The sequence below is a fragment of the Dryas octopetala genome, chromosome 1, assembly GCF_963921425.1.
Source record: "Dryas octopetala chromosome 1, drDryOcto1.1, whole genome shotgun sequence".
NCBI lineage: Eukaryota > Viridiplantae > Streptophyta > Magnoliopsida > Rosales > Rosaceae > Dryas > Dryas octopetala.
Window position 1 is genome coordinate 28,514,015 of NC_141366.1, and position 20,586 is coordinate 28,534,600.

The 20,586-nt window shown below is 41.8% G+C and overlaps 1 protein-coding gene and 1 long non-coding RNA gene across 2 annotated transcripts; both read right to left on the minus strand.

Annotated features, from left to right (window-relative positions):
* Positions 1 to 9,992: 9,992 nt before the first annotated feature.
* Positions 9,993 to 10,649, minus strand: LOC147299534 (uncharacterized). The gene has a single exon (XM_086231067.1). The coding sequence runs from the start codon at positions 10,647 to 10,649 to the stop codon at positions 9,993 to 9,995; it is 657 nt and encodes a 218-aa protein (XP_086087193.1).
* A 556-nt stretch (positions 10,650 to 11,205) lies between these two features.
* LOC147299535 (uncharacterized) lies at positions 11,206 to 12,991 on the minus strand. The gene is made up of 2 exons (XR_015119998.1): positions 12,884 to 12,991; positions 11,206 to 11,550 (listed from the first exon to the last, which is right to left on the minus strand). It is a non-coding gene; the product is annotated as an uncharacterized LOC147299535 (long non-coding RNA).
* Positions 12,992 to 20,586: the final 7,595 nt, after the last annotated feature.

Genomic DNA, 20,586 nt, shown 5'->3' on the forward strand with positions numbered 1-20,586 from the left:
TGGCTCTCGCTCTGGTCAGCTCGGCTCGAAAATTGAGACCCTACTTCCAGGCTCATTCAATCGTCGTCTTGACGGATCAGCCGCTCAGACAAATCCTAGCAAAACCCGAGACCTCGGGTCGGCTCATCAAGTGGTCAATCGAGCTCGGCGAGTTTGACATCATTTACCGTCCCAGGACGGCCATCAAAGGTCAAGCCATGTCGGACTTTATCTGTGAGTCGACCACCTCGGCGGAAAACCCACCGCGCGCCGACGCTACACCAACCGCGTCTGATCCGAACACAAATGGCGATCACTGCCAGGCTGATCTTCTCACCTGGACCCTCTACGTGGACGGATCTTCCAACGCTATGGGAAGCGGAGCTGGGCTTGTTCTGATCTCCCCAGAACAAGTTGTGATGGAGTATGCTCTTCGCTTCAGATTTCAAGCATCAAACAATGAAGCAGAGTATGAGGCACTCATCGCCGGGCTCAGATTGGAAAAGGAGCTCGGCGCGACCAAATTGAACATCTTCAGCGACTCCCAACTAATCGTCAATCAGATATTGGGAGAGTATGAGACTCGGGAGCCCAGCATGACTGCCTATCTCGAGAAGACCCGTTTGCTGCTCGGGAACTTCTGCGAATACAAAATATCCCAAATCCCGAGGGCAGAAAACTGCAGGGCCGACGCCTTGGCACGCCTGGCTTCGGCCACGGATACTGGGTCCGCTAGGCACGTTCCAGTTGAAATCCTGGACAGACCTAGCACCATCGAAACCGAGGCCGCCGTTATGCAGACCGAGGCCGAGCCGAACTGGATGACGCCGATCATCGGCTACTTGGTCTCCGGGATCCTTCCCCCGGAGAAGGACAAGGCACGTCTCATCAAGACGAGATCGGCTCGGTTCAGCATGATCGACGGTCAGCTCTACAAGAAGGGTTTTTCCCTACCCTATCTGCGGTGTGTCACCCCCCAGGAAGGTCAGGATGTGCTGAGAGAAATTCACGAGGGGATATGCGGAAACCACTCTGGAGGGAGAGCCCTCGCCTACAAGACGATCAGACAGGGTTACTTCTGGCCAACGCTGAACAAGGACGCAGATCATCTGTCTCGCGCTTGTATCAAATGCCAGCAATTTGCCGCGGTTCCCCATCAACCTCCCCAGTTGCTGACCTCCATATCCAGCCCCTGGCCGTTCGCGCAGTGGGGACTCGATCTGATCGGCCCTATGCCGAAGGCGAAAGGGCAAGTCACCATGGCGGTGGTAGCAGTCGACTACTTCACCAAGTGGGCCGAGGCCGAGCCCCTAGCCACAACCACAGCCGAACGGATGGAGACCTTCGTCTGGAAGAACATCATTTGCCGGTTCGGCATGCCGCACACCATCATTGCGGACAATGGCAAACAGTTTGACTGCAAGAAGTTCAGGAGTTTTTGTTCACGTCTGAACATCAACTTGCGCTTCACCGCGCCTTACCATCCGCAGTCGAACGGACAGGTCGAGGCCATCAACAAGATCATCAAGAAGACCCTCAAGACTAAACTGGATAATGCTAAGGGAAATTGGCCTGAACTCTTGCCAGAGGTGCTTTGGTCCTACCGAACTTCCTATCGCAACTCCACGAAGGAAACACCCTATGCATTGGCGTTCGGAACTGACGCTGTCGTCCCGGTCGAAATGGGGACTCCTTCATTCCGGACCGGCACGTACAATCCCGAGACCAATGACACCGGACTTCGGCTCGGCCTGGACATAATCGAGGAGAGGCGAACCGACGCAAATCTCTGCCGAGCCGCTTACCAACAGAGGATAGCCAAATACTACAATCAAAGGGTCAGACCCAGGAGCTTCGGATTGGGCAGCCTCGTCATGAAAAAGAATCCCCTCGCCGTCAAGGAGAGCTCATTCGATCCGAACTGGACCGGACTATACAGAATTACGGGCATAGTCAAGCCTGGCACCTACAACTTGGCCACTCTGGCTGGGAAGCCTCTCAAGCATAGCTGGAACGCTGAGCACTTAAAGACTTATTATCAGTAAGAATGTAGTTAGGATCGGGGACTGTCCGACCTAACATTCGTTCTAATCAATGAAAGGATGAACACATTTTTGACTCATCTTCTTCTTATTTTTTTCAAAGCAAACACTGGGGACTCTACTCCTATACACTTTCAACAAAGAGGGAAGAATCTAAGTGTTTCCTTTGAAAAAATACTAAATCCATGTGCCGAGCCGAAGTGCCACTTTCGGCCCGACGCTCGGTACATTACAGACTCATCAGGTCTATAAACTCATGTGTCGAGCTGGCGCGCAATTTCCGGCCCGATGCTCGGCATATTACAGACTCATCAGGTCTATAAACTCATGTGTCGAGCTGGCGTGCCATTTCCGGCCCGATGCTCGGCATATTACAGACTCATCAGGTCTATAAACTCATGTGTCGAGCTGGCGTGCCATTTCCGGCCCGATGCTCGGCATATTACAGACTCATCAGGTCTATAAACTCCCGTGCCGAGCTGGCGCGCCACTTTCGGCCCAATGCTCGGCATGGTACAGACTTATCAGGTCTATAAAAATCCCTGTCCGAGCCGAAGTGACTTCCTACAGTCCTAACGTTCAACAGGATATTTCTAAAAGAAAAATATACACTCCAACCAAAACTTTCATCGTGCATGCCGAGCCGATCTGAAAGTAGGTTTGAATATTTTTCTCAAAAAACAAAATTCCTAAATATCTCAACGGGTATGCCAAGCCCATCTGGGATCACTAGGGTTTTTAAATTTTTACTTATCTTGGTTATGCTTATCAAGCTGATCCGAAGACAAGTTCTAAATTATCATTACCATTCATTTTCATTACGATCGGCACGCCGAGCCGATCTCAGGATATCTTGGTTTTTATTATCTGTTATTTTTAACATTTTCTTATCCATGTTACTTGTTATGTCTTTAGCCTATTTTCCGAGCTGAACTGACAGCAACTTGTATCATAAAAAGAAAATACTGATAATTTGACAAACATAAAATCCAAATACAATCTGTTCCAAAATTAATCAAACCCGAGCCACACCTCGGCTCGGGGAGAAAAATAAAAACATAAACATAAAAACAAAATCAAGTCATGCAGATCGCTCGGCAGGTCCTTCCTGGATCGGCTCGGTGGACTCCTCGGGCGTCTCCTCGCCGAGCTGCACCACCTCAACCCCGCCGATCTGCATCTCAGCGTTGGGATCGGATTCGGGAACTGGGGGAATCGGGGTCGGCTCGCACTCGGGCGGCGGAGGATCCTCCGGCGTCGGCTCGGTTTCTGAAGTGACTACCTCGGCGGCAGCTCGGCGATCAGCAGGAGGGAGGTCTTCTTGTTGGCTCTCCTGGGTGTCCCCCTCGACGTCGGATTCGCCGACGAAGGACAAATCCCAGTCCGGCCTTTTCGACCGGATCTCCTCTAGCAGCTCCTTGTACCCCTCGAACTGGGCATCGGCAAGTGCCCGGACGCTCGGCACTCCGGCTTGACGCCGAATCTCGACAGCCCTCCGCTCGGCTGCCTCGACGTCCCGCTGAAGGTCGTCAGCGAACTGGCCCAGCTCGGCCACCTTCTGCTCGGATGCAAGGAGCTCCTTACCGAGCCGAGCGACTTCCACCTCTTTCTCGGCCAGCTTGGACCGCAGACCGATCGCGCTCGGCTTTCACCACCCGCTCGGCCTCAGCCAGCTTCTCCTTAAGCTCCTGGATCCGCTCCCGAAGCCTCCCCATTGTCGCCTCGACCTCGACGGCGGCATGGGCGGCTTCAAACTGCCTCATGGCGAGCTGCAAGATCAAAAGAGAAGGGTTATTACTAATCCGAACCGAGCGGATAGATGAAATCCGAAGTGAAAAGGACCTACCAACATGGCTTGCCGGGATGTGGTCAGAGCTTGGTGGCTGAAGTTCGGCTCGTCCTGACCGGCCCAGAGCCCCTCCCGCGCCTTCGCCGTCATTACGCGCTTGAGGCCCGAGACGAACGGCTCGATGCAGGGGTCGACCTCCACCGTCTTCGCGGTAATCTGATCCCTCAGCTCGCCCTTCAGTTTGTACTTGCCCCAGCTGACTGCAAAGATGAAACCAAAAGGAGTTAGCCACAAAATACACATACAATCATCACAAAACATATTCAAAGTTTCCCTCGGATCGGCCCCAGTTCCCCATTGCCCACCTGGAATCCTAAAAGCTCTGGGAACCCGAGCCGGGGTGGAGCTGCTCGGATCGGCGAATTCCCAGTCCCCAGAGACAAAGAAATATCTCCTCTTCCAAGTCTTCTGAGAGGAGGGATTGCCCGAGAACAGTGGCCCCGAGTAGGCCTGCAGGTTGTAGAAGCCGAGCTCGGTGTTCTTCGACCTCAATGCGTAGGAGCAGAACAGGATATCCTTGTCCGGCTCGCATTTGTGCACCTTGTGCCACAAAATATGCATGGACAGGATGATCCTGTACACGTTGGGATTCAGCTGATGCGGCGCCGCGCCGATCATGGCCAACCAATCCTGCAGGAATGGATGCAGGGGAAGCCGAACCCCATTCTCAAACATCTCGGGATACATAGTCACCCATCCCTTGGGGGTCGGCTCGGCTTCTCCCCTTCCATCGGCAACCTCATCAGCACAGCCTCGGGAACGGAGTACCGAGCCCTCAGATCCTCGAGATGAAACTCGGTCATCTCGTTTGGGATCTGATCGGCTTTCCACGCCAACTCTTCATAAAAGTCCGGATCGATCGGACTCCCCATCACGGATCCGAGCCGATCCGAGGTCGACGCCTCGTGACCCCTGTCCCTTTCCTCCGAACCCGAGATAAGTCTTCTCGGAATTCTTGGGCTCGGCTTGGCTTGAGTCTCCTCTTCATCGCCTCGGGGTTGGCGCACTCTACCTGGGTTCCGATCTAAGGTCGAGATGACCTCATTCAGCTCCTCGGACAGGCTATCCCAGCCTGCCTCACCCCCTGGTGGACTTCGGCTCACCTCGGCCTCGTCATCCCCTTCGAAGGCATTCCCGGAGCCGAGCCGATCACTCGAATCGGATTCAGACATTTCTAAAACACCTCTTCCTGTTTTTCTCTCTTACTTTTTGGATCGAAACGTGTCCTTTTTCAAGAACACCAAGAACAAAACCCAGAAAACCCGAAAAAAAGGCAAAAACTCAAAAGTGGACAGAATCACTTACTGGTTTTGTCCGGCCAAATCTCTCCGCCCCAAACACCCTCGGAACCACCTCGCCTATCGCCGTATCTGGTCGATGTTGGGATCGGACCACCACTCGAACGACGGTGAGAGGGAAAGTTTCACGGTGAGAGAGAGAGCTTCAGAAAACTGGAAGTGGGAAAGTGAAAGGGAAGAGAGAGAAAGAGACCTTTTATACCCCATACAAACCGATCTCAGCCCTTCATTTCTGGCGCTTCAAATGCCAGATCTTGACACCTGTCAAGCATTCAAAAACACCCATAAGTGAGGTGACCCTTACGTTCCCCCATGCAGAAATCAAACGTCCCTTCACCTGTCCCTGAGATATTCTGACCAATCACAAGTCGTCATGTGTTCGGATCTTCAGGAACATGGGTTTGTAGGGTTCGGCTCGGATCAAGTGACATGCTATCTTTGGGGTTGTCCTTACACTTCAACTTCCAATCCACCATTGCTCGCTCGGATCGGAAGCTGGGGGACTCCTGTTTGTGGGAAAATCCACATCTATCCGAACAGCCAATCACGGCTCGACACGTGGCTGGTCAACACCCACCTCGGAGTTGACTCTCTGTGTTCAAACTTTGACCTCCACATCATCACTGATCAGCATTTCCTCTGCCAGCTCAGACCGAGTTTCTACGCCGGGCCCACCATGTTCGGTCCGAGCCGAACCGATGATCTTCCAAGGGATCGAGTATCCATCTTTCCACGGTCATCCCGGTTCGGCTCGGCTCGGCACAGGGGATGATCTCCATCCGAGTTCTGGCGTCGACCAGTTAGGGCTCGGAGAGACCCCCGTTTACTGGACCGGCTCGGTCTGGAATCCCATTTCCGATCCGACCACACATGGACTTCATGTCTACGCATAAGAAACATGTGTTCGTATCGGCTCGGCTCGGCTCTCCGCCGCCATTCCCGGGAAGATCATGCTGGGACGAACCGCCACACTTAAATGCACCTGACACAAATCTTCTGACAGATAGAATATCCAGTCTGCATTCATGACTACTGGGGCAGTTTGCCTGAACCTTCCAACCTTGCATTTAATAGGGCATTCAATGCAGCATTGAATGCTGAGGAAGTAAGCAGCTGAGCATGCAACTAGGTCTGACCAGGTGCGTGGGTCTCTGGCAACCATTCATTCACATGCAGGTAACTTATTCATTAAGTCTTCCTTTGCCTATATAAGGCACCATATATGCACAAAATGATGATATATATAAATCTACCCACAAACACTTACACAAAAATTCCCACTCACCAAAGAGCTTACCCAACTTGCTGAGAATAACCCAGAACATTTGCCTTGTTCTTCCTATTCTCCCAAGTTCATCCTCTGTTCTTCCTCATCCACCATCAAACACCATCACTGATTTCATCATCGGAGCGTGTTTGGCTGGTACCACACCGGTCCATCTCCTGTGATCTTGTTTCTTTTGCAGGAAGATCTCAACCAACATCCACTTCATCATCCAGCAAAGCATCTGATCAGCCAGATCAGCTATTCTAAGTTGTTGCATCTACCTTACGAGAATTTGCATCAACAATGGACAGAAGGAGAAATGTAGGTTTGGTTGATTGGAAAAATTGAGATTTTTTATTCGAGAAAGATGTTGAGTCTTAATATGTTGGTTTGAGTGGTGTTGACCGGATTGGAAATTTTATGGAAAACAAAAACTTAGATCCCGTTCAATTAAGAGGGCATATCGATCATTTTATCTCTTTACTTGGAATTCATATAATAAATTTCCCAAATTATGAAACTGGGCGTGTTTTTATACTAGGTCGAAGGAGCTTCATCCCTCGGCTATTCTAGTGGCAAAAAAGTGAAGGATCGTGAGTAGGAATCAATTCTGGAAAGGATTCGGCATCGCTCGGAGTAAACTGTGAGTGGACTTTGTTTTATAAATGTTTGATGCAATTTGGGTACGTTTTATTTATTTAAAGAAAATTATTCAATTATTGCATGCTAACTTAATTGATGGATTTAAACAAGCTAGTACATGTTTATTCATTTTGAAAAGAGGAAAATAATAATGATTTACTATTACTGTTTGGAAGCTTAAATTTATGATTAATTATCTTGATATGAGTTAAGGAAGTGAGATTTTTGAGATCATGGTTGCATTGCATGAATTTCATAAGGAAGGTTTATGGAAATGGTTTTTGGGTATTATTTTAAGTTGTTTATGATTAAAATTTCTATTTCTTTGGAAAGGATTTTGATCGAGCGGTTTTCACGTTTTGAGAATGATTTTATTTAAGCGGATTCATTGAAAGAATGATATTTTCAGTTTTTATCTGGATGAGTATTTCTGAGATGTGGTTTATTGAGATATCCAAAAGCGGTTTCAAACCGCCGTATTAGTACCCTCCTTTAGCAGGTATAGATTACTCTGCACTCGCCTAGAGATGACTCGGCAGTGTATGACCAGAATTTGCTCTGCACTTGCCTAGTTGGCGGTGTATGACTAGCATTATATATTTGCTCTGCACTTGCCTAGTCAGCGGTGTATGACCATCGTTACATATTTACTCTGCACTTGCCTAGAGATGACTCGGCAGTGTATGACCAGCATTATTAGCTCTGCGTGCATGTATGACCAGTTGTTCCCCAGGTACTAGTGTAGCGTGATGTTTCAGTTTGTGGAATATTTTGAGAAATGAATTTACATCAGTATATATTTTAAATGACAGTTCCAGTAGAGCATTGCATTTTTATTTCAGATATTTTAACAGTTTTACAGCTTGATAGTACTATTTGTTCTTCAAAATTCGAATTACAGTTTTGAGATGATTTAAAAATAGATTTGAGAAGTGGTTTTAAAATAAGGGAATCTTTAAATAAATGAGTTCAAAGTAAACGAGCAATTTTACAAATGGTTTTCAAGGGTTTTGTTTTAAAGTCTATTTTTGTCCACTCACAGAAATTATTCTCACGTTTTATTTTTTTTAGTTTCCACCCAGGTTTTAAAGATCGCTGAGGTCGGACCACACCATGTCGAGGCATCAGTTTTCACTACCATTTGTTCATCAACATTGTTGGCACAATATTTTTGTCTTATTTGTTTTTATATATGTTGATGCTGTAAAAAAATTCAATCTAGTTATGCTCTGTTTAAATTCAGATACAAATTTTGGATTACAGTGGATATTAGCGGGCCTAACACACGGTTGATGTTGGACTCTACAGGATCACTCTGGGTTCCAGCATGGAATCTGGGGACTGTCCTGTCAAGATGTGGGTGTGCCGGGTTACCAATTAAACCTTGATATTTATAGGGGAAAAGAGCATGGCTTGCCCATTAGATACCCTTTATAATTCACAGATACTCGAATCAAACATGTAAAGAAACAGTGTCGTGTATGGGATGGAATGAGGAGTCAGTGTATAGTCTTGTCATTATTTGAGTGAATTATTACTCGGACACGTGAGTAGTGCATGAGATAGAGTGAAGGTTGTATTGTCTTGACATTTTTAAGATATGAAAATAGTCAAGGCGCAATCATTCAAACAGTAACCAAGCAAAACACAAATTAAATTTTCATACAATGAATGTCACACTGACAAGTACTACAATGAAAGGAAACACATTAAAGATTAACACCTAGCATACATGAAACATGTTAAAGATACACATAAACACACAATAAAATAGTAGACATTGAGCTAAATCCTCCCAAACTTAGTGTAGTGCATTTCCTTCTAACTTCCAGATGTGCTTAATCAGATTATTTTTAAAGGATGCGTTCATATGTCTTGATATAATCAAATGGTGACGAGTATTCAGCTCAGGTAATGAGGATGGAGTCTGTCCTAGTATACTTGGTTACACACCATCATATTCTGCTTATGCCCTTCTAGCGCTCTCTTCTGCATCAAACTCCTGTAAGGATAAATTATTTTAGGCCGATCATCTTGGACAATCATATTGTGCAATATTATGACGCTTATACCCCAGATCATTGGGTTTCCAATAACGAGCAGGGTGTTTTATAATCTGCCACCGGGCTTTTATAATTCAAAACTCCCTCCTCACATCCTTCTATATGCAAATGTTCTGAATGATCAAGTGAATGTCGTCTTCTCTTTGTCCTCCCGGGCGATGATAATTTGATTATAACCTGAAAATCCATCAAGAAAACAATAAAATGAGTGACCGGCTAAACGTTCAAACATTTGATCAATAAAAAGGTAAAGGAAAGTGATCCTTTTTAATAGCCACATTAAGCTTGTGATAATCAATGCAAACACGCCATCCAGTAGTCATCCTTGTAAGTACAAGCTCATTGTTGTCATTCTTCACCACCGTTATCCCATAATTCTTAGGCACCACTTGAACCCGACTCACCCACTTGCTATCGGGAATAGGATAAATAATTCTAAAATCAAATAGTTTGAGCACCTTTGCGCGAACAACTTCTTTCATATTCTGATTAAGGCGACGTTGGGCGTTCCTTATGGGCTTGGCGTCCTCTTCCAAAATAATGCGATGCATGCACATTGTAGGTTTTATTCGTTTAATATTCGCAATTGTCCAACCTATTGTGGTCTTATGCTCCCTAAGGACTCTCAATAATTTTTCTTCCTCTAATGGAGTAATGCAGAAGCAATAATCACAAGAAGGGTATCATTCTCACCAAGGTAAGCATATTGAAGGGTAGAAGGAAGTGGTTTTAATTCTAGATTTGGTGGGGAAACTATGGAAGGAACTAGTTTAGAGTGGGAATTGTCTAACACGTCTAAAGGAGATCCACTAGGGGGCACGGCTGCAATGCCTCAAGGGATGCCGTGACCTTTCATGCTCCCTCATGATTGTGCAAATCATCTTCCGTGAATGTCAATGCCGCTTCCAATGCATTTGTCACTTGATCCAAAGCATCAATTGAAAAACAATCAAAAGAATTTGAAGGATAGGACATAGAATTAAACACTTTAAATTCCATAGTTTCGCCTAGGACTGTCATGGTGAGCTTGCCATCCTGCACATCAATTATTGTCTTGGCCGTAGCCATGAATGGGCGTCTTAGCAAAATAGGCAAGGTTTGGTCATGCAAGTGTGCATCCTCCATCTCTAAAATCACAAAATCAGTAGGGATTATTAATTTATCAACTTGGACTAATATGTCTTCTACAATGCCTATTGGATATTTAATTGAACGATCTGCGAGTTGTAAGACATAGTAGTTGGTTGTAGAATACCCAAACCTAACTGAATAAAAATAGAATAAGGCATTAATTAAATTAATGCTAGCTCCTAAATCAAGCATGGCCTTTCCTACTTTTGTATCACCAACAATAATATTACTATTAAAACTCCTTGAATTCTTAAGCTTGGGTATAAGCTTCCTTTGTAGCACTACGCTTACTGTTTCAGAAACCATCATCTTTTCATGAGGTTCATACTTACGCTTGTAAGTATTTAATTCCTTAAAGAATTTCGGATAAGCCGGCATGCTCCTAATCACATCCAGCAATGGTAAGTACACACTAACCTTAAATAAAATATCATAAATTTCAGAAAAAGACTTATTCATTTTGCTTTTAGTCAGACGACTCAGGAAAAAGAACTGGTGGAACATAAGGTTTAGGAGCGTTGTGAAAGTCAGGAGTGGCAAATGCTTTCTTTTTAGTCTTAGAAGGGGTTGGCCCACTTGGTGCAATCGGCTTCACTATGGAACAAATACTCTACACTTTAAACGCATCAGAGTGTAAAGTGTAATGCCAATACTCAAAGAATTCAAGCTTAAAAGCAATCACACTCGAACACCATGGAACAAATTCGCCTTGACTCTAGCCCTCACTGGATATCTCTCAGCTTTTCACACATAACCTAAAGCTCTCACTCTTATCAAGCATATGTGAATGAAGTTTTGTCAAGGAAATAAAGATATTTCACATATGAATTAGTTATGAACAAAAGCACAATTTCTCGAAAATAGATTTCATGAAAGGAATCAAATACTAAGAACAAGGTAGAGCATATTGCTTACCTCCACTCCCAAGGAAGACTTCCCAAAAGATCCGTTAGGTCTTCATTATGGTTAATTATAATAAAGGGCTTAACTGAAATGGTAAAGAAACAAAGGGATAGGATTACAAAAACTTAGGAATCATGCCAAAACTGAAGTCGACTTATTGTAATGCAAGAGACGGCTTCATTGATACTTTGGCTTCACTAGTGCTTCTTTCTTTGTACCTCTTCGAACACGAATTTGTCTTGCACATACAATCACATCTTTCAATCATGTATTTTTTTCTTTTGCGTTTGACCTTCTCTTTCTTCTGATTTGATCTACTTTATCGTCTAAGGGCAACACTTCTCCTTTGGTGGATCGGTGACCTTGCATTCACTACCTAAATACAAGAGAAGTAATAAAATAAAAATAATTAATTAACCTAAAAAAAAAAACAAATTTAAGGCACGCGTAAGAAGAAATAACTAATAAATTTTCAGTCAAATCCCCGGCAACGGCGCCAAAAACTTGATGAACAATTTTATATCTCTCAAGTATACAAACCAGTTAAGATAGTATAATGGCAAGATGAGTATCCCACAGAGGTTTGCAAAGTTTATTAATTAATCCAATTACAAATACCTTAAGAAAACTAGAAAATAAAAATAAGAAAAATACAATACTAAAATAACCGAAAATAATACTACTTAATATTAGTAAAAGTGCCGAAAATTTAAAGAAAGAGAATAAAATATTTGTTTTGGAATTTTCAAAATTGGTAAAGAAAGAAAGAAAATAAATGTTGGAAATTGGTTTTGATAGTCGATGGATGAATACTAGGTTTCCGACTTCACCGTAACAATCCTAGTCTATGTATCAAGTTAATTTTGAGAATAAAGTCACAATTCAATTCCAAGGGTTTGTTCTTTAGTTATTATGATGATTCGTTCGGCCACGGTGTCACCAAATATCCTCAATTAAACCTAACTAATGAACCTCATAGCCAAATATTAATCGAGAACCCATTAAGTCCAAAAAGAACAATTGTGAACCAAGAAGCGTCTTAGCTTGAACCCCGGTGCATGTAATACCCCGAACCTCGGGCCCATAAAAACCATCAACATCAAACGATTTAAACCTCTTTCTCTTTCAATGAGCCATGTACATAAACATAAATAAATATATTTCTTTCAAAAAACATTTATGTAAAACTTCTGTATAAAAACGTTTAAACAAATCAAAGTGGGTCCCACTGCCTCCTCAGCCTGCTTAACCTGCAAGACACAAACGCACACCACATCCATGGTGTACCGGACTATACAACAAACCCGGTACGCTCGAAAAGCTCGTATGAGTAAAATGACTTAAACAATTATCCTCAATAATTCTTCAATTTCCATACTCAATAATAATCAATTATAATATCCATAATTACTCAATCACATAATATTTCAATCCCCGATAATCCAAGCATCAAAATAATCATAATTCCTCGTATTCACATCAAATCCCACCAATAATAATAATAATCATTATGGCAAATCGATTGCCTAATTGTCAATTATTATTAACCTCAACCTCAATCATTCACATCTTAATTAATAACCTCAAAGCATAATCACTATCATTTCCACATTCATGATTCAAGCCTAAACTTTACCAAATCCTAGCAAACAATGCATACAAGCAACCAAGCAACCAAGCAAACAATCAAACTATCTAATTTAACTCACAGTGCAACCACGTGAAATGACCGAAATGCTCTTGGACGACAACACACTCGGATTCCCAATCCGGCAGCATAACAGCATCGGAAATAGAATTCCCAAGCCCGAGTATCTGTTAAGACCAGACAATCAATCAAATACAATCTAGAAACACAAATGGGACATTAAACGACTGAAACGGGCAGTAACCACCACGCATGGTGGCTGCCCAACTTAGAACAACACACAAAACACATCAAAAACAACGACAGACCTTGGAAAGACTTCTGGAGTTTCCGAAGACACAACAATTGAGAAAACCATCTAAATCGCCGCCACACAAGGCGGAGCTACAGTGGTCGTGGCTGCAAAATAGGGCAATTGGATTCAAATCACAAATGGCTCAAACAAATTACACAACCATGAAGAGCATGTCGAGAGGAGCCAAATCAATAGCTGGGTCGACGCCAAATGTCTCCGGAATTGTTCGAACTCGCTGGAAAAGTTTCCGGACTATGGGGACTTCGATTCAGCATTGTGGAGCATCGTCGGAGCATGGAAGTACCATGGCTGAACTCGTCGTGACCTGGGGAAGAGGACCCAAGTGGTTGTGCATCACGATTTGGTCGGAAATCTGGAGATCGCTGTCGTGATGCCAAATCGGTTTCTGGGCTAGGTTTCCATTTTGGGGGGTTTTCTGGGTTGATGGCTACCGCTGGGAGGAAGAGGAGAGGGAGACGGTTCCAACGTCGTCGGTCTCATCATCATCCTCCGTCGGACGGCCGAGAATCGAAGAGAGAAGAGAAAGCGATCGGAGAGGGAGAGAGAAGAGAGAGAATCAAGGGAGAGAGAGAAGCGTGAGAGAGGAGAGAGAAATATGAGTTTAAAAACTGATTTTGGGTTTTAAAAATCATTAAAAGAAATTTTACAAAATTGCCCCTCACTTTGAACATCCATAAAACCCAAACCGTAACTCCGATTTACACGTGCTTCGTGTCTACGAACTCGTGGACTCGAGACCTTCCCAACAAGCCCAAAGTCAAAATCAAAAGCCCACTAACTTTAAAAATCAACTTTCGGGTCAAGCTCAATTTAAAACAAAATTTAAAATTTAAACCAAAACCTTTTTATTTCCCAAATAAATTTCCAACAAAATCAAAATAAATTCCCAAATTATTTAAAATAAATCTTTGAAAAATACGGGGTCTCACACCCGGCTTCAACAACAACTCTTTCATTCATAGTGCATATAAGATTAGGGATGAACCCCTTGCCTAACCTTACCTTAGACAATATAAAATACCTATAATGGCCAATTACAAGTATCAAGATAACAATTATTATAATGAATGAAATAAGGAATATAAATTGATTAAAAATAAGATATTAACTCAATAACATAGAATTATCATGTTAGGTTACATCGAATCCCTAGCAAAGAATTCAGTTACCCATAGTCATCTTAAAAACAAACAATATACTCATGATCATAAAATACAAAGTTTGAATTAAGATAGAGAAACCGTTAGACAAATTGACAGGACCGCCCCCGAGTTTCACCCAGAAACCCGGAGGGGTCTTGCGGGAATCCAAATTCAAGGAAAATCCTACCGAAAATTCGGCAGAACTTCCCCTGAAAATAGACTAACCCAGAAATTTCAAACCTGTTAAAAAGCACTTCTATACAGCAACCACCTCTACCACAACCAAATAGGGTCTCAGACCCAACAATTCCACAGAAATCCAACTTAAAATTTGTAGAGTGGTTATCAGAGCTACTAATCCTATTACAGCAATTATTACATTTAAGGATAGGAACTTCTAAAATGGAAATGAATCCCTACAAGATCCGGGGGTGGAAAATGGATGTGATTTGCCTCGACGCGTTTGGCTCGACCTCCACCAATGCTACAACCTGGGGGGGGGGGCAATTTAAGACAAACAAGAAAGCGGTGAGATAGGCTCAGTGAGTGGACAGTTAAATGGAAATGAAAATCAAAGATTTAATATCTTTTCAGAAAACCCTTTTTACACACGTTTAAACTCTAAAACCTTAGAATGTCCTTTGAAATCCCCCAGTTTTTTTAAAACCATTTCTCAGTAAAATATAAAATATGAAGTTGAAAATCAAACTTTGAAATCCAAGTTCTCAAACTGAAATCGATATTGTCAATTTATAAATAAATAACTTGAGCTGAAAACTTTCTTCTCAAACATTCTCAATATATTGAAAATCAATAAAACTGTTCAACTGAAACCGTCTTACTTAAAAACCTTTTGTTGCCATAAACTCATCACTTAAAATACTTAACAGTTAAAAACACACACCAGTCAGATACCCATAGAATCTGTCATACATGCGCAGAGCCGAGGATCTGTCATACGCATGCAGAGCCATAAATAATCTGTCATACATGCGCAAAGCCGAGAATCTGTCATACGCATGCAGAGCCATAAATAATCTGTCATACATGCGCAGAGCCGAGAATCTGTCATACGCATGCAGAGCCACAAATTCTGTCGTACGTGCACGCAGAGCGGCCCCCAAAGGGCGAAGCATCCCGACACACGGCCCAAAGCCTATGTGTGTGCCGTGATGGGTCCCAAAGACCTATTAAATCTGATAACCTGGAGGGTACTGCAAAGGTGGTTTGAAAACCATTTTCCACAACCGCGTCGTAAACATATAAAACTCAAATCTTTTTGTATCCTTCTAAACTTTCTTGAACAAAACCAATTCATAAATCCACGAAACTTTGAAATGCAAAAACCATAAATATCAATTTTAAATTTAGGAAAGAAGAATTTAAAAAACCAAATTTTTAACTTAAAATCCTTTAGCTTAAATTCAAACTCAATATAGCTAAGTAATGGAATTTAATCATCAACATATAAAATATTTCAAAAAGATTAAAAGTTAGTCCACTCACAGTGAGAAAATCTAACTTCAATCCTCCGCCAGATCGTCACGAACCCCGGTCGTCTCGCCTAAAAACTCAAAGATTGAGGTGAAAATCCGACTAAAAATGGAGGGGAAGGCCGGCGGGTCTGTGTGGCTTTTCCGAGCAAAACCAGCGTGCAGGGGGGCTGGCTGGCTGGAGGAAGAGTCGGCGAGCTGACTGGCGTCTGGAAGGCACGCCGCTGATCTCAGGTGGCTGGAAATGGCTGGGCAAAGAGAGGGGCGGCGGCTGGGGATTTTCTGGCTTGTTCCCTGCGCGAGTGAGTGTTGGCTGCTGAAGGGAGTGGCGAGGAGTGGTGGTCGGCGCCTGGGAGGCGCTCGCCGGGGCAGAGGCTGGCAGGGGTGGCCGGCGATGGTGAATGGTGGTGGCTGGTTGGTGCGCGCAGGGGAAGGGTGCGGGGAAGAGAAAACACCCCCAGTGAGAGAGAGAGTGCGGGGGTGATAAATAGAAAGGGAGAGAAGGTTCTAGAGAGAGAGAGAAAGTTCAAAAAAAAATCAGATTTTTTAAACCCAATTTGTCATTTTACGAAATTGCCCCTCGTTTCAAACGCCCATATCTTCCAATCTGTAACTCGGATCAAAGCGTGCTACGTGTCTATGAACTCGGGGGATCGAAACCTATCTAACGGACCCAAGGTCAAAGTCGAAAACCCATTTATTTTAAAAGTCAACTTTTGGTCAAGCTTAAATTAAAACAAAAATAAATATTTAAATCAAAACCCTTTTTATTTTTCAAATAAATCTCATAATCTTTAAAATGAAATTCCACACCTTAAAAAATATCTCTTAAAAACATAGTTGAATAAAAATTTAAATTTCTAGTAAAAATTTGGGTCGGGTCGTTACACAAATCCACTGTAGCTGAACTCATCTTCCAGCCAATCTTCAAAGCTATGAATGGCTATATGTGAGTTGGGTGCTTGAAGATATCAAAAATAATGCTACGGCTTCCCCCATCAAAGCTAGTCGAAAGATGTATTTATAGGCAAGACACAAGAGAGGATAGGCCGGCTAGGTTTTTGGAGAAAAGATAGGAATTAAATCCCTCTAGAATAAGGAGCTTGTTTTCCTAATTGGATTAGATTTTGACCTTTAGTGCACTTTCCTTGTCCAAATTGAACTCCATATTTCCTAGGCAATTATAGCTGACTTATAATTGAATTAATGCAAGATTTAAGTGCCCCTTAACTTCCCAGGAACCGTGCAAAAGCTTGCCTACCAAGAATGGTAGCTTGCAATGCCAAATCATCAAGAATTGTGCATAATTTCAACGTTGTACCACTGGTACTAAAACTTATGTATTTTCCTCTAGAAAACTCAGAATCACGAACAGTAAAATTCTCTAGAAACTAGACTTCCGTAGTTTTCCAAGCATATATAGCACATTATCTGGTTCTTCCTGAGTTCGTACAATTTAATCCATCAAGTTGTGCCAGCTGAACAACAATTTCTTTGCTCATTTCACCATATTTTGCTCAATTTTGCTCCAGATCACCTTTAGGGACGATTTCCTGCAAAACTTACACTGAACACATTAAAACAACCAATTTCACAAAAGAAACTAGTACAATACATAGGAATAAGGTATGAAAAATAAGCATAAATATGGAGTTATCAAAGGCAACCCAAGTTTTTGAAGATAACAAGTTGAGCCTAGAAGATCAAGGAGGCCGTGGGTCTAAAGGAAGACCCTTTGCTTGCTTACGCGAGTAAAAATTCTATCTATCTTTGCTTTATGAGACAATTATCGTTTTAATTTCGTTTTGGTGTGTTTATTTTGGATGGATATTGTTTATTTCCCTTACTTAATTTATCATGCATGGTTGTTATTTCTTTCACATTGAGGGTAATGTGTCATTTAAGTTTGGGGGAAAGGGCAATGTCATTGTTGTTAGGTTTCTAGGGTTTTATAGATTTAGAAAAAAAAATTCAGATTTTTGGCCCAAAGGACCAAGGAGAGGATAGATCCTCTATGTAACCAGATTGGACCAAGGTTCTGGAGGACCGATCCTCTCCCTTGGAGGATCGATCCTCTGGAGCGTTTTCAAAAAAAAAAATCTTTTTGTTTTGTTTTCAAATTAGGGTGTCAAATCCCACATCAATAGGCAGTTCTCTAAGTTTCATTTTATCTTTGTGATGTAATTGATCCTTAGAACCTTATTGTGACATTGTTTTTAAACAAAAACAAAGTTTTGAGCCATCTTGTTTTGGTTAGTTTTAGAGTCTCCAACAAGTTGATTGATTGTTTATTATAGCCTTTGAGAAGCATGTTTAACATTGTTTATAAGATATGTGTTCTTCTTTTTTTAATAATGTTCTATAACTTATTTTGCAATTCTATATGATTAGGCCTTGTTTTCATAAGTTTGAGTTGTGATTTGCATGACTAATGATTCATATACATGATAGAGTATGCCTCTACAGTGTTATTTTGTGTTGCAATTCCATAGTTTAATTTAGCCCTTTGAGTTATCCTTTATTTTTAATATCATATCCTATCCCAAGCCTATATTCAACCTTTAGTAATGCCCTCCTTGATTTTAAGGGAAGTGTAGTTCAAAATGTGGAGTCTAGATGAGAGGGAAGCTTATGGTGATTGATTTTATTTCAAGTATTTTGATGCTCCTTTCATGAGATTATTATTTTCTTTCAAATGTGCCTTTGTTTCATGCTAATATGTGAGTTTTTGCTTTTGATTACATAATTCTCTCACATATACTATTGAGTGCACAATTCAACCCAATTTCTTACATAATACGAGTAGGAAAAAGTGCCTAAACCATTATGAGAATCACGATGGGCAAAATAGTAAAAGTGAAATCCAAGTTGAAATGGGAATCCTACCTTTACAAGGAATCCTAGGTGGGCTAGGAGAAGTTGGTCAAAGTCAATTCGCAAGGTCAAAGGTACTAGAAGCTTCCACAAGATATTGGGCTTCCATACAAGCAGCAAGCATTGGGGAGTGGGCATTATGGAGTATGTGCATGGGCTGAAGTGGAAACCTAGAGGTGGAGCATGGAGACTTGGGCTTAAGTGATGCCGCAAGCCCAAGGCTTATCGCAAAACCCTAGTCCTAAGTTCCTAAGGTTGCCACAATTCCTATTGCTTAAGGGACAAGGAAAGCCTCACCTCCTCACTCCTATATAAAGACCTCATTTTCTCATCTCTCAAGACACTTGTTATTTTTCAGATTTTCAGAATTTCAAAGAAAGAGAAAGAGAGAAGTCGACATCAATAGTGAGAAGGAGAGAGCCTCTTTGCCGCAAGCACTAGCTAACCCTAGCCGTGAGGAATTGCTTGTGTGGTCTCTCTCTTGCTCCCTCTTGTGCCGCACCTTCCTTTGTGATTTCTCTTTGTTTTATTTTGTTTTAGTTGTTAGTTTAATTTAGTGTGTTATTTGACAATGGATTGGGATTTTATTTATCATATATTTCCTTAGTTTCTGAATTTCTTTATGAGTTAGTTTAATTGTTCTTGCATGTTAAGATGATGATGAAGTTCTTATTATTCGATCAATGTTGACTTATGGTTAATGAAATAAAACTGTGTGATTTAATGTGATGTTTGCATGCAATAAATTCATATTGTCTAGTTTAATTGATATTATTTGTGTGCATTCTTTGGCTGGCCACTTTAGGGTTGTTTGCATCTAGTAATTGTTATGAAATTGAGAGGTGATAATCAAGCTAATCAATTCAGTAGATAATAAGAAGGTATCCTAAGAACATATATTTGATAAATAGGTTTCATAAATGTAATATAGATCGATAATCAAGATACTTTCATGTTCTATGTGTTTGTCGATTTCATACAATTTTAATGACTTTTACATGGTTAACAATTAGGTTGACGATAATCAAGTTATCTAAGAACATGTGAGTTAACTAGGTTAAGTGACGATAATCAAGCTCTTAAATTATGAATAAGGAAAACAATAGTTAGAGAATGTCCGATAATCAAAGTCTTTCGGCTAGCAAACTTTATTGTGTGTGTTTACATTGAATTACATGTCACCATAATAGTTGTAATCTTACAATATGTGATGGATTCTAATTTCTTAACATTGCAAGGCAATTGGGTGTGTGGGTGTGTAAGTAAGTGTTTCAACCTAATCAAAACCCCCTTATCGTGTGCATGTGTTGGTGGATAAATTAAATTGATTTGGTGTATATTTAACCATTCCTAGTGAGACCAACCTCGTACTAGCTTACATCCTTTGTTATTAATACGATTCATGCACTTGCGAGTATACTTAGAATTGAGTTATTTAATTCGTTCTAAGAAAACAACAATAAGATTTACAATTTATTCCAATCCTTTAGTGTCTATAAATAGAGACCTTTGTCCTTCATTTTCACATGCAACAATAAGTGAAGTTAGAGTTACTTACTCCTTGGTTCTTTGGGAGTCTCCCTAAGAAAAGACATACCAAAAGGGAAGAAAATTCTCATAGTTTAAAGTTTTGGGAGTGCAAGGAGGAGTCCTTAGGAGTGGAGTCTTGCTTTGGAGGTCTACAACCGAGTAAGTAATTTAATATTTCTATTTTATTTAATTATTTTTAGACTTTAATTTTAGGATGCATGCTTAAATTAATTAAGTATGATTTATTTATTAATTAAGAATGCCTATCTTTATGTTTGGAGATTTAATTGTTTAATTAAACGTTATTAGTATGCTACGATTAGCAAGTTTTAATTGTAGAGATTAAATTGAATTAATCTAAATTATTTTGAGGATTTGCTTTAAGTATAAGAAAATAGTCTAATGGTTT

Excerpts from the sequence above, each read along its gene's own strand:
- LOC147299534 (XM_086231067.1), bottom strand. The coding sequence starts at position 10,649 with ATGCCGGCTTATCCGAAATTCTTTAAGGAATTAAATACTTACAAGCGT.